Genomic DNA, 12765 nt, shown 5'->3' with positions numbered 1-12765 from the left:
TGAGCACATGACAGTAACTCAATTTTGTTTTTCTTAAAATTAAAGTTAAAAAAGAAAAAAATTTTAAAAATTCAAGTAAAAAAATATTTTATTCTGGTTACTATCTGGTGAGCAACAGTTAGTAACCAGATTTTCTTTATTTAAATTTTTAGAAAACATTTTTTTACTTTAATTTTCTTTTTTTTCTTCTTCAATGTTCCTATAGGGCTCCTTAAAAATACACTTCAGACAAAATAAATATTGCTCTAAAATGCAGAATAATGTTGGATTTTAATCATATAAACTAACCAGAAGTAAATAAACCTTCAAAGTAAAGTTCTCGTTTTCAAAATAAAACTATCAAGTGTTTTTAGTTAAAAAATCAAAGCTGAACTTTAAATGACTGAACAAGTAAAATAAAAACTATTTTGTTTTAAATCTAGTTGACAATTTGAATAAAAAAATAAAGAATAAGAAAGGGTTTCTGCAAGTTTATTCAAGTTAAATTTAAGACTTAAGATGGTGCAAAATTAAGACCAATTTCTCAGCTTATTTAAATAAAAAAATAATTATTATAAAGTAACAAAATCAGTGCAGAGGCAGCAGCAGCGAGATGGCGAGCACGCGCTGCTTCGATGTTTTGACGAGAAATGTTAAACGGAAAAGTTTCGCATTGCAACAATTTTTAAGGCTCAGAAATCAAAATTCAAGACTTTTTAAAACCTTTTTCAGGTAATAATTCCACATACTTTAAAGAATTTTTTTAACCCTGTGGAAACTTGTGACATTAAGAAACTGGCTACTCATCATGTGACTGCTAGCACGGTGGAGCGCGTCTGAAAAATGTTTATCTGAAGATATTTGTGAATCAGTCTGGATCCACAGCAGCTTAAAACCTCCTTACTCGATGTCCAGCACCATGGAGGGGTTGGACTGCTCCTTATCCTGCTCGTCGTTGTAGAACAGAATCTTTTTACTGCTCACCACCACGTACTGAAAGTACAGAAAACAAAATCAGTGAAGTATTTGTTCAAGCAGCAAAAGAACATTCGAAGGAGACGTCCGCCCACCTGCTTCTTCCAGCCGTACCGCTTGATGTTAGCGCGATTAGGAATCGACAGCCAACCCTCCAACCTGGACTCTGCAAAGCAGCACAGATGACACGAGTTACTGACTGTGGAGGGAATCTAGGACGCTGGCAGGAGAGACCATGCAGCAGAAACATCCAAACTCAACTGAGGAGGAAACCAAAGTCCAAGATTATTCTACGGCAGGAGTTTGGGGGAATCAAAGTGGAGCAAAGAGGAGAGAAAACCTCGAGACGTCATGCAGGAGAAGGTTGGACAGAGAGTTTTTCAGGAAGGTTTCTTACATTTATCACAGAGAGAATCAGGCAAATAGCACTTTAGCTCTAAGTGGTGTTAAGTCAGGTTCATGCAGCCGAAGGAGAACGAGATTGATTCAAATGTTCTCAGATGAGTGAGAAGTCTGAGTGGAGAGGGCTGGACCTCCGGTGAACATGCCGACAGACGACTACAGTGTTAGGAGGTGCCTGAGGAGAACACTAAGGACACATTTGAAAGGCGCCGAAAGTGAAGTCACTGTTTGGAGCGACCCAAAGAGTATCCCGTATGTTAGTGTTTGAGATTCTCTCCCCACTCTGACAGGCTGCTTTCAAAAGTGTTAAGGAGATAAAAGCAAAAGGAAACACACAGGAGCTGCAGCACAGGCAGACGAGGAGCCTCGTTACTCACAGAGAGAAAGGAATGGAAGTTACAAAGAGAGGAAGAGGAAGGACAACCGACTGGACATGAGGGAAATGAGACAGTCGTTTAACCACAGGAGGAAACCAGGAAAACTCCACAGCTTTCCACAATAAAAGCATTTCACTGCTTCCTAGAACTAAACTGGAGGATCAGTGTAGAAGCTACTGTGTTCAGTTTGAATTAGTTTTTAAAATCTGTTTTGAGATCAGTTATAAACTACAAAACAAGAAAAACTACGAGCTGATCGACAATTAGAGGAATTATTTTGTTTTCAAAAAATATTTTTGCATTTGCCAACTTTTTATTTTGCTTTCAAAAATATTTATGTGTTTGTAAACTAATTTTGCTTTGCAGCTTCACAAGCAAACGGCAGATCCTGCTTCACAAATAACTCTTGGACACAGACATGTTTGGTGTCTTTAGCTCAGTTTCTATTGTGGATCAGCTTTTAGTTTTGTGTGTTAACACTTCTTAAATTATCTCTGAAATAATCATTTGAAAATGCAGGAAAAAATATTACTAAAGAACTCTGATAAAAAATTAAAATAAAATTTAACTAAAAGGTATTTTGAAGAACACTGGAAAAAATGTCTAAAAATGAAAATCTGATTTAAAAAAACATAAAAAATAATGGTGGCAACATTTTTTTAAATCTAAAAAAAAACTGGAAACAAATTATTTGACAAAAATGTTTCTTGAAAACCACTGGGGAAGAAAAAAAATATATACACACAGAGAAAAAAAGTTTAAATAAACACAAAAATGAGTATAAAATATATAAATATTCCTTGAAAAACAAAAAAATTGGGGGGGAACAGGAGAGCGAATATTAAAATATATATATATATATATATATATATATATATATATATATATATATATATAGACAAAAATTATAAATAATTTTGGATAAACACTGGAACCAATTTATTTCCAAAACAACAACAAAATAATTTTCTGTGTCCAATTAGCATAGAAATCTTTCTATTTACAGTCTTGTCTGCAGAAGGTGGAAGTGCGCCCCCGTCAGGCTGGACGCTCTCATACCTGCTATATTGCTGTCCGTCTCGTCGGTCTGCAGGCTGGTGATGCTGGAGTTCTCGATGCGCTGCTGCAGGTCGTTGAGTTTCTCCCGGAGCTGCTCGATGTCGCTCTCCTTGCTGGCCAGCATCATCTGCAGCTCGTTGCGGTGAAGACATTCGTCTGACAGTTGCTGGAGACGAGAAGGTGGAGATTTTTTGGATTAAACCCCGGCGGCGGTCCAGGAGCGGTGTCTGGAGTGGAACCCACCGCCTGCATCTCGCTCAGCTCCTTCTGATTCTTGATGGCCATGTGGTTGAACTTGTCCTTCTCCTGGTTCAGCTCCAGCTGAAGCTTGCGGTTCTCTTTTTCCTTCTTGCGCAGATCGGCCATGCTTCCCTTCTTCTTCTGGTCCGCCTTCATGTCCCGGCGGTTCATGATCTCCGCCAGCTTGTTGACGGCCTGCAGGATGGGGGGGTGTAACAGGTGAGAGGAGTCCATCGCGTCTCAAAGCTTCAGAAGAACCGGTGTTTACCTGAGTCTTCAGCGTGCGTTCATTGCTAAGGATCTTCTCGTACTGCGCCCGGAGCGCATTTTCAGTTTCTTCTCTTTGTGCTTTATATTCTGAAAGAAGGAAAACGTTTTGGACGAGGAAACTCTGACGTTTTAGCACGAACAGCCCAAACGCAGTACCTTCCTCCCGAGTGTTGAGCTCCTGACTTAAGTCGGTCTTTTCTTTGCTGAGACTTTCCACATCTTTGCTCAAAGTGTTGTTTGATTCCTCCAGCTGCACAGAGAAGCAGAAGTGTTGAGTTTAGGTTCTCCATCTCTGCGGGTGGACAGCAGGCCAACGCTGAACTGACCCGTGCGATGATGGTCTCTTTCTCTCCGAGCTCCTGCTTGTGCCGAGCCACGGCTTTCTTGTACTCCTGGTTGAGCTCAAAGTACTGCTCCTCCTGGAGCGCCCGGGCCAGCTGCTCCGACTCGGCCTTAGTCACCGTCAGATCCAGCTGGGCAGACAGGGAGTCCCTGGACCGCAACGAACAGCGTCAGAAAGAAATCAAGAACAAGCAGGAATGTCCTGATCCGGGTCCAATTCAGTCATTTGATTTAAAGAATCTGCCGGTTTGTGCTTTGTTTTGTTTTATTTCATTCATTAATTTTACTATTATTATTTTTTTATTTCATTTTATTATTTCATCATATTTTATAGTTTTATTTCATTAAATTATTGTATTTTATCATTTCAATTAATTTGATCTTATTTTGATTTCCTTTCATTATTTCATTTTATGTTTTCATTACATATATATTTTTCATTTCATTTCATTATATTATGTTTTATAACTTTTTTCATTTATGATTTTTTTTTATTTCCTCATGTTTTCATTATTTCATTTAATTGTTTTCTTTTATCCAACTTGATTTTAAGATTTTATTTCATTATATTTAATTCTATTACTTTGTAATTATTTTCATTTGTTTTACCATTTTTTATTTTATTGGCCTTTTTTTCTTTTACGTTTAAACGGAGAACTTCTTTTATGTAACTTAAACATTCAAATAAAAATAGAATACAAAACTAGTTGACAATTAAGTAATAAAATAGGTGATAATTACTAATGTGAGAAAGTTTGTAGAAACATTCAATATTTTTGATCAGTTGTGATTCATATTTCTAATAAAAAATCTTAAATTAAAAATTATTTTCTTCTAGAATTCTTGTAGCATAAATATCATCAGAAGTTTTCATGATTAGTTTCGGTTGTTGGTGAGAAATTCTGGATGTTTGTTGTGAATCTGTGAATATCTTGTTAATTTTTCAGAACTTACTCGGTAATAAAATGGTTTGATCCGTTCATGATACGCAGACTTCTACTTGGGCAATTAGGCCAAATAATACACTTGAAATATATGATCAAAATAAAATAAATATCTGATTGGGATCCAACATGGACCTCTGATCGAGTCTGAAACCAGATTTCCAGATTGGTCACATGATCAGAAAACCTTACCTTTCACTGCACAATTCCTGCACCCTTTTCTGAGCGTCCTGCACCTGCCGGTTCTTCTCCTCCATGTCCTCTTTTAGCTCCCTGACCTGAGTTTTGTAAAGAGTCTACAACAGGACAGACGGAGATGAAACACTCGAAGGTTCTGAGGAACTTGAGCGTCTCGACTCGTACTCACAGAAAAATACTGTTCGGCTTCAAGCTGGTCCTGAAGTTCCCTCATCTGTCCCTCGTTGCCTCTGTATTGTCTGAAAACACGTTCAGTGAATAAGAACAGAATCAGGAGTCTGGAGGGTTAACAAACACGGACTTAAGAGTCGGACTGAAATCCTAATCCTGAAGTGTAAACTCTGGAGAGTCAGACTCTAAGCTGCAATAATAGCGCCGTAAAAACAGCTTTGTGGAGAATTAAACAGAAACTGCGGCCGGCGTTTGCAGCGCGGCGGCGGCTCTAAACCTACTTGGTGAGCTGAGCCAGCTGGAACTCCAGCGAGCGTTTGTTCTCCAGCGCCGTGTTGATCTCCTGCTTCAGCTGCTTCTCTGAACACCTCAGCCGGTCCAGGTCCTGCGAGCGGCTCTTCAGGTCCGTCTGGGCTATGACCCGCTTGTTGGACTCCTGATCCAGCTGGACTCTCAGATTCTTGACCTGAAGAAGGAACGGACAGGTGAGGAGAAGCCCGACGGATCCGAGTCCGTCCTGCTGCTGGAGCCGTCTCTGACCTCATCCTCCAGCCTCTCCTTCTGCTTCATCAGCTGCTCCATTTTCTGCACCGACTGCTTGAGGTCAAACTCCAACATGGAGCACTGCTTCTCAACCTCCAGAACCCGGCTCTCCGCTCTCATCCTCGCGATGTTCTCCTCCGACATCTTATGCTGGACAGCTGAAACACAACAGTCGAATTAACTCTACTTTTTAACCAATAAAGACGCTTTAAGGCAAAATGAGAGTTTTGGGGGATCTTAGATGATAAAGAACTAATGTAGGTTTGAACCCTATATAGCCATTCGTATCACATTTGATACACACATTTCTAAAAGAAATGAAAAAGAATGAAAAATTAGGTGACAATTATTCATCATTCAGTTAGAACATGTCTATCTGGAGGCTATCCGCTAGCTGCGGGCTATCCGTTATCCGGAGGCCATCTGCTATCCACAGGTTACCCGCTAGCTGCGGGCTATCTGCTATCCAGAGGCTATTCGCTATCCGGAGGCTATCCGCGGGCTATCCGCTATCCACAGGTTATCCGCTAGCTGGAGGCTATCCACTATCCGCGGGCTATCCGCTATCCGCGGGCTATCCGCTATCCGCGGGCTATCCACTATCCGCGGGCTATCCGCTATCCAGAGGCGTTTCGCTATCCGGAGGCTATCCGCTATCTGCGGGCTATCCGCTATCCACAGGTTATCCGCTAGCTGGAGGCTATCCGCTATCCACAGGTTATCCGCTATCTGGAGGCTATCTGCTATCTGCTTGCTGCGGCCGGTGCATCAAGGCATTGAAGCAGTAAATGAGACGGGCGTCAAAAGAGTGGTTTCAGACACAAATTTGACGTTTGGTGTGACTTCACCATTAAACTTAGATTCCTGACTCATCACAAGAGGCTGAACTACAACCAGACAAACGAATATAAAGGTCAAAAAGAACAAAAAAAGGGTTTTGGCAGCAAAACAAAATAAAGCATAAAGAAAGGATGAAAAAAGCCCTGAAAGAGTCCAGAGGACACGCTGGAGTTGCACACCGTTCATGGCGGCCGACTTGGCCTCCTCGATGGACTCGTATTTGTCGGTGAGCTGCGCCCGCGTCACCCTGTGCTCCGTCTGCTCCTGCTCCAACCGCTGCTGCAAAGTCTTCAGCTTGTAGTTCAGGTCGATCTCCAAGTTGTTCTTTTCCTAAAAATATCCACAATCGGACATTGAGGGTTTGGAGGACACAGATGAACACTTACACAGACGTCTGCTTACCTTCTCCAGGTTGTTGCTTCTTTCCTGAGCCTGCTTCCGTTCTCCTTCCGCTTTGGAGAGGCTGAGCTTCAGGTTCCGGTTGTCCTCTTGCAGACCGGCCATCCTCGCTTTGAGGGAAACAGACATGTCAAGAATCAAGGCGGGTTCGACACCAAACTGCCATTTCTTCAGACAGATAACTGACTTGAAATGAGGAAGAAGTACTTCTTTTTTAACTCCCACACAACTTCACCTCCTTCTTGTTCCAAAAGCCGTTACCTTGCAGCTCTCTGATCTCCTCGGAGCCCAGACTGCTGTTCCGCCGCTCCGAGTCCAGGGTGCTCTGAAGCAGCAGGAGCTCCTTCTCCAGCTGCGCCTTCTCTCCATCCGTAGCCCGACTCCTCTCCTGCAGCTCCCGGTTCAAACTCTCCAGCTGGCTCATGGACTTCGCCATCTCGGTGTGGTTTTTCCTGAGTCTCGCCGCCGTGTCGGATTCTGCGCGCAGCAGGTCGTTGGCCTCCTCCAGCTGTCATCCGAAGCACCGGGTTATCAATTCGCTTCTTCAAGTCCATGGTGTGAGTGGTTATTAGAAACGTACCTGCTTCTGCAGCTGGACGATCTTGTCGTTTGATGCTTGTGAGTTCTGACTGATCTTCTTCATGTCTTCCAGCTGCTCCTTCAAAGTTGACACTAGATGAGAAGATAAACACAACAAGAGTTACATTAAAGACATTTAAAAATGCAGCTCACATTATGTACTGATAACACCTTTGGAATCTCAGTCCTAAATCTCTATTTTTGTCTGTTTTCAATTTATCTCTCTATAGACAGAGATCAAAGCTTCAATGTTTAAGTTCTTTGATTTATTGTAACTTTTCAAGCGTTAACACGATCATTCCAGTAGATTCTGAAGGAGAAAAGCGGCTCAACTAAATTTATTTATTAGTTAAGTTTGAAGTTTTCATCAAAGAGTCACAAAGGAGGAATAAAAGAGCCGCGGTTTGCAGACCTTTGTTCTAGAAAAATCCTGTTGCTCTCCATTCCACAGTAAAATAACACTCAGTTTGGATTGCCGACTACTTAATACCTTATTTATTTGAATAAAAGATCGTTTTTGTCCAGAAACTACAAATAATTGCCTTATTCTCTTTCATTTAATAAATCACAGTTGAAGTTTGTCTTGGTCGTCATTTTGTGACTCTGACCTCACAGCATCGGCTCACTGTCCTCCTTTACCTTCATTCTCCAAATTGCGCCTCTTCTCCGCCTCCTGGTCGGCCTTTCTTTGGTACTCGGTGAATCGGTGCTGCAGCATCATCTTGTCCTTCTCCAGCAGAGACATGCTGGCCTCCACGCTCTTTCTGAGGTTTGCCTGCAGAAGAACCGAGCAGCAGTGATGCAGAGGAAACTTCTGGATCATTTTTCCATGTTAAAAACACAAACCTCCTCATCCAGTTCCTTCACCATTTTTTCAATCCTTGTGTTCGATGTCCTGAGGAGGAAAACCGTTTAAATAGATATTCACTGACTTATTCATGCAGTGAAAGAATGTCAGTTTACGTTGGTTGGACTTACCTGCACTTCTGCTCCAGCTCATCTTTCAGCTGCATTTCGCTGTGAAGCTGCTCCTCCAGCTGGTAGATCCGTTTCTGCAGACTCTCCAGCTGAACAAACGTGAAAGGTCAGCACATGTCTCACCGCGCGGACTGCTTTCTGAAGACGTCTGGTGCACTTACGTGACTCTTGTCTTCTTTTGCAGAACTGCTATGTTTTTCGCAGGTCTTTGCAGAAGTGGAGCTGCGTAGAAGACTGCAGGAGAAGATGACAGTTTGATCGTGAGCTGTCATCATTCCATATTCAGAGAAAAATTTAGATGTATTTACACAATTGTGTTTATATCTTAAAGTCGCTCTTTCAGCTTTTATTCAAGAAGGAAACTTTAAAAATTAACTAAATTACAGACATTTAATGTCAATAAACATGGGTTATGATATCAATCTAAATTTTTCCTTTGAGATTGTTAATAAGAGGCGTAATCTCAAAAGGAGACGGGTTTCTTTTTAAGGCTTTTACCCCAAAGCTCTAATGTTTTTGTTCTTTGATTTACTGTAACTTTTCAAGCGTTAACACGATGATTCCAGTAGATTCTGAAGGAGAAAAGCTGCTTTCTTAACCCGCCGGGGCCGCGGGGTTGCCGGAGTAGGGCTGTGGATCGTTGCATTCACGAATCAAGCTCAACGATTCATGAACTGAACCACGATTCTTACTTTTTAATATGTTTGTCTCTGTATCTGTCTTTTTACTGGATGTATGAGAATTTAAATATTTGTATTTAATCACCATCATTTATGCCTTCATTTAGAGCAGGAGATCAGAATCAACAAAACTGATAAAAAACACAGATTTAAATAGAAAGAAATGTTGTTTTATTTTTTATTTTTTTGTCAATCTTCAGGTTAAGTTCAGCAGTAATATTAACAACATAAAAAGCATTAAAAAATCCTTCTTGTTTTGGATCATTTAACTACAAAACCTGAAGATTCTTTCCACATTTTTCTATCCTCAAAGTTCTTCAACATTTCACGTATTGGTGAGGAGCCCGTATGAAAAAAGTCGTTTGTTTTTGCATCAGAATCAGCTGATTCACGTTGATTACATCCTTTCAGCAGCGCGATGCTGCGTTTCTTCAGAATCCGCTGGAGTTTCGTTAATTGTGCCAACTGTTGAAGAGTTATCATAACCAAAAGAATGTAAACACTGGATCTAAAGCTCCGGTGTTAAAGCTATTTCATTTTTTTTAGATGTTATGTCTGTGAGCGGAACTTCTGTCTCAGTTTTTGAACAGAAAAAATCTCTTCCTAGTCCAAAACCAGAAGCTTCACCAACACGAAGCTGCGTTCACTTCCGGTGACGGTACCGCTGCTCTTTCGGTTTTGTTTTAGTTCGTAAACTTAAAATCCTACATTATTCTGTATTTCAGAGCTAAAATACATTGTCCTCAGATAATATTTTGCAACTATCAACTAATTATCAACTACATTTATTAAGATCACGAATCAGCGATCAGCAACTTGGACACTCGTTACAGCCCTATGTTGGAGACTGTCCCAGTTACTGTTGAGTGAAAACGGGATAAAAAAAAAAACCTCTGGACAGGTGGCCAGCCTGCCACAGAGCTCATGGAGATGCAGCGATCGCGCCCGCTATGCTATCCAGCTCCACGGTGGACAGCACAGTAAGCAAGTGAACGCCATGGACCAGGGTCCGGCAGAGCTAGCGGGGTTGCCGCCCTGAATGCTGGTACCCAGGCAGCGGAGCTCGCCATGCTGGCCCACTGACGCTTGGCAGACAGAGAGCTGCTGCGGGTGTCGTCATAGCGGGCATGATCATTCCAGATTCATGTGCTTACGTTTTTATCTTCATTGAAACAATATTAAAAAGATCCTCCAGTTTTAAATTTATTTTTCCCCTCTCGAGTTAACACTCAAACTGGGCCACAGACAGATGGAAGTAACGTTTAAAACAGCTGTCAGGAGTGAAGTACATCACACAGAAGGATCTGGTGAACCCAGACACGGTGACGTGTTTTCCAGCGCCTCTGTAGAGCTCTAAAACATTCAAACCCAAGCTGCTCGCTCAACATCATCCATGTTTTCCATGATGTGAAAAAGAAGTCCAGAAAAACGTGGGCAGTTGCTCCCGAAGCGTCAGAGCTTTGAGCTCATCGCATTTAGTGTGAATGCAACATAAGGGTGATTAAATGTAAAAGTCAACAGCCAATCAGGACGCAGAACACAAATAAAAAAAAAAATGTCCAAAATTGCATAAAAAAAAAATCTGTTATATGGTGAGAGGTCATTTTACCTGTAAAGTTTATACTTCACATTGTGTTTGTCATGAAAATAATAATTAAAAAAAAACATTGATTACACTTAAACTGGAAATAAAACTTTTCATTTTATCTTAGTACAGTGTCAATCAATAAATTAAAACGGCTAACATTTCTTTGGCTATAAAACACCAGCTGCATTTGCTCCACATGTAGTAAATGAAACACAATGTTGTATTTTATTCTCCTAAAATGACTGTTTTCAAACTTTTCTTGTTCGCAAGCTTTTATTGTGGAAGTTCCTTTCCAGGTTGATGTCAGAGCTCGTTTGACCTCCGCAGCTCAACGCCGTCCTAAATAAACCTCCAACTTTCAGCTTAGAAAGAGTGAAATCTAAACTCATTAGACGTGCTAAGTACGTTAAGCCCCGGCCTCGTTTGCTGGTAAAAGTGTTCCCTCCCTGTTGGGACATTTTAGCCCCGGGTTCCTGTGGTGGAGTGGAGGCCCCGGGAATGCGACCCCGTTTGACCCCGTTTCCTGGAGAAGTTCCTGCAGGTAAAATAAAGAAATTCATTGTGATTTCAGCGAAGACTTACTCTTGGTTGCTGTAATAAGTGAAGCCGACGAAGGGGAGCTGGTTCCCCACAAAGGCCTTTGGTATGGGGAACGTCTCCTCCTCCCCCCGGTCCTCCTCGATGTCGTCAAAGTTACTGGTGTCGGTGTCGCTGCTGAGCTCGGGGACGACCGGAGCGGCGGCTGCAAGACACAAAAACCAGAAATAATCCTGATCAGACAAAAGGAATGCGTCATAAAGGTTCATTAATATAAAATCTAAAAATGTGGAGATAAATGAACGTTCAGATATACATGGAACTCTTATTTCCTACATAAAAACTTCATCTTTCATTTGAGTTTTTTTGAAAACAAGTCATGCAAAGTTGAAATATTGATCTCAAAAAAGAAAATGTATAACTGAAGCTGCATTTCTATTGATTCACATCTCAGTGTGTATAATTAGTGCTATCATGTGATTATTTTTTATATTTATTTAACCTTTATTTACAAGAAAATCCCATTGAGACTTACATCTTTTTCAAGGGAGACCTGAGCCAAAAGGTATCAATACAAGAAAATAAAACACAGTTAAAACAATTAAAATAGAAATAAAGTACAATTACAGTAAAGTACAATAAAATAATTTGTGCGATTAATTAACCGTGACGTGTAATTAATTAATCGGTTTTAATCGCGAGATCTTTAACTTAATATTTGGTGTGAAAAGTCTAATTTTGAAGCATTTTATTGAAGTTTGTGACATTGTGACGCAGTAAAAGATCTAAAGTAAACTAAAAAGCTGGATTTATTAAGCTTTTTCTTTAATTATAAACGACTTCTAACCTTTACTTTGACACTACTGAGGGGTAATTTTTATTCAATCTTGAACAAATAAAATTTAAAAAGCTTCAGGTCCAGAGTCTCTGATTTACAGCATTAATAAACATTAGGAAGACTTTCTGAGCGATCCAAAGAAATTTGAACACAAAGTTCTTATTTACACCATAATTCAAATGTTGATATAACTTTTTCTACAGTTCATCTCAACAGTAAGACAGTAGAAAAGACATGAAGGAGATTTTATAGTTTCCTTGAACCTGTTTGAGTGAATTTGATCATTTTAAAAGCCGAGATGAATCAGAAAAGAAATCGAGAAGAGAATCTAAGAAGGGAGAAATTAAACGCAGAGCAGGAATTCAACTATTTAGACTTCAGACTTTTTGTTTTTTAAATAAACTTTTGCTTCATCATCTGGACAAAAATGAGCAATAAGACATGAACTTTCCCTCTAAAATGATGGGGATTTTTTTTTACTTCTCTTGGTGATCTCGTTCTAAAAGAGAAGCTAGAGCGGAGCGCGAATCGATCACACTGAAGCTGTTACCATGACAACGCAACTCAATGTGTATTAAACAGTCCGCCTTTGTTAAAAAAAAAAAAAAAAAATTACACTTAAAAATATAACAGAACTGAAGCTATGATAAATTATTCAATATTTATATTTTCCTTAAATGATATGATATATGATAAAACACTCCACCATCCGATGTAAAGATGAGATTAATGCGATAAAAAAACGTACAAAAATGTAATTAATTAATCACAATAACGTGATAATTTGACAGCAATTTAACCATAAACACGGAAACATTTTCCTCTT

At 40.1% G+C, this 12765-nt stretch overlaps 1 protein-coding gene across 3 annotated transcripts in view; it reads right to left on the bottom strand.

Moving 5' to 3' along the window:
- Window positions 1-12765, bottom strand: part of rock1 (Rho-associated, coiled-coil containing protein kinase 1) — a 52733-nt gene that overhangs the window by 4753 nt on the left and 35215 nt on the right. For all 3 annotated transcript variants that reach the window (XM_036216213.1, XM_024273693.2, XM_024273694.2), the window contains exons 10-29: window positions 11147-11306; window positions 8458-8530; window positions 8297-8385; window positions 8165-8213; window positions 7958-8093; window positions 7320-7411; window positions 7001-7247; window positions 6743-6849; window positions 6520-6670; window positions 5498-5658; window positions 5239-5423; window positions 4956-5025; window positions 4781-4884; window positions 3629-3794; window positions 3459-3552; window positions 3301-3389; window positions 3036-3227; window positions 2793-2958; window positions 1050-1120; window positions 884-972 (exon numbers count right to left, since the gene is read on the bottom strand). In XM_036216213.1, coding sequence (XP_036072106.1) covers window positions 884-972; window positions 1050-1120; window positions 2793-2958; window positions 3036-3227; window positions 3301-3389; window positions 3459-3552; window positions 3629-3794; window positions 4781-4884; window positions 4956-5025; window positions 5239-5423; window positions 5498-5658; window positions 6520-6670; window positions 6743-6849; window positions 7001-7247; window positions 7320-7411; window positions 7958-8093; window positions 8165-8213; window positions 8297-8385; window positions 8458-8530; window positions 11147-11306 — 2491 coding nt within the window. The remainder of the gene's footprint in view (window positions 1-883; window positions 973-1049; window positions 1121-2792; window positions 2959-3035; window positions 3228-3300; window positions 3390-3458; window positions 3553-3628; window positions 3795-4780; window positions 4885-4955; window positions 5026-5238; window positions 5424-5497; window positions 5659-6519; window positions 6671-6742; window positions 6850-7000; window positions 7248-7319; window positions 7412-7957; window positions 8094-8164; window positions 8214-8296; window positions 8386-8457; window positions 8531-11146; window positions 11307-12765) is intronic.

This window comes from Oryzias melastigma, linkage group LG17 (assembly GCF_002922805.2).
Source record: "Oryzias melastigma strain HK-1 linkage group LG17, ASM292280v2, whole genome shotgun sequence".
NCBI lineage: Eukaryota > Metazoa > Chordata > Actinopteri > Beloniformes > Adrianichthyidae > Oryzias > Oryzias melastigma.
The sequence above is the reverse complement of the archived record's forward strand: the minus strand, read 5'-3'. Positions and strand labels throughout refer to the sequence as shown.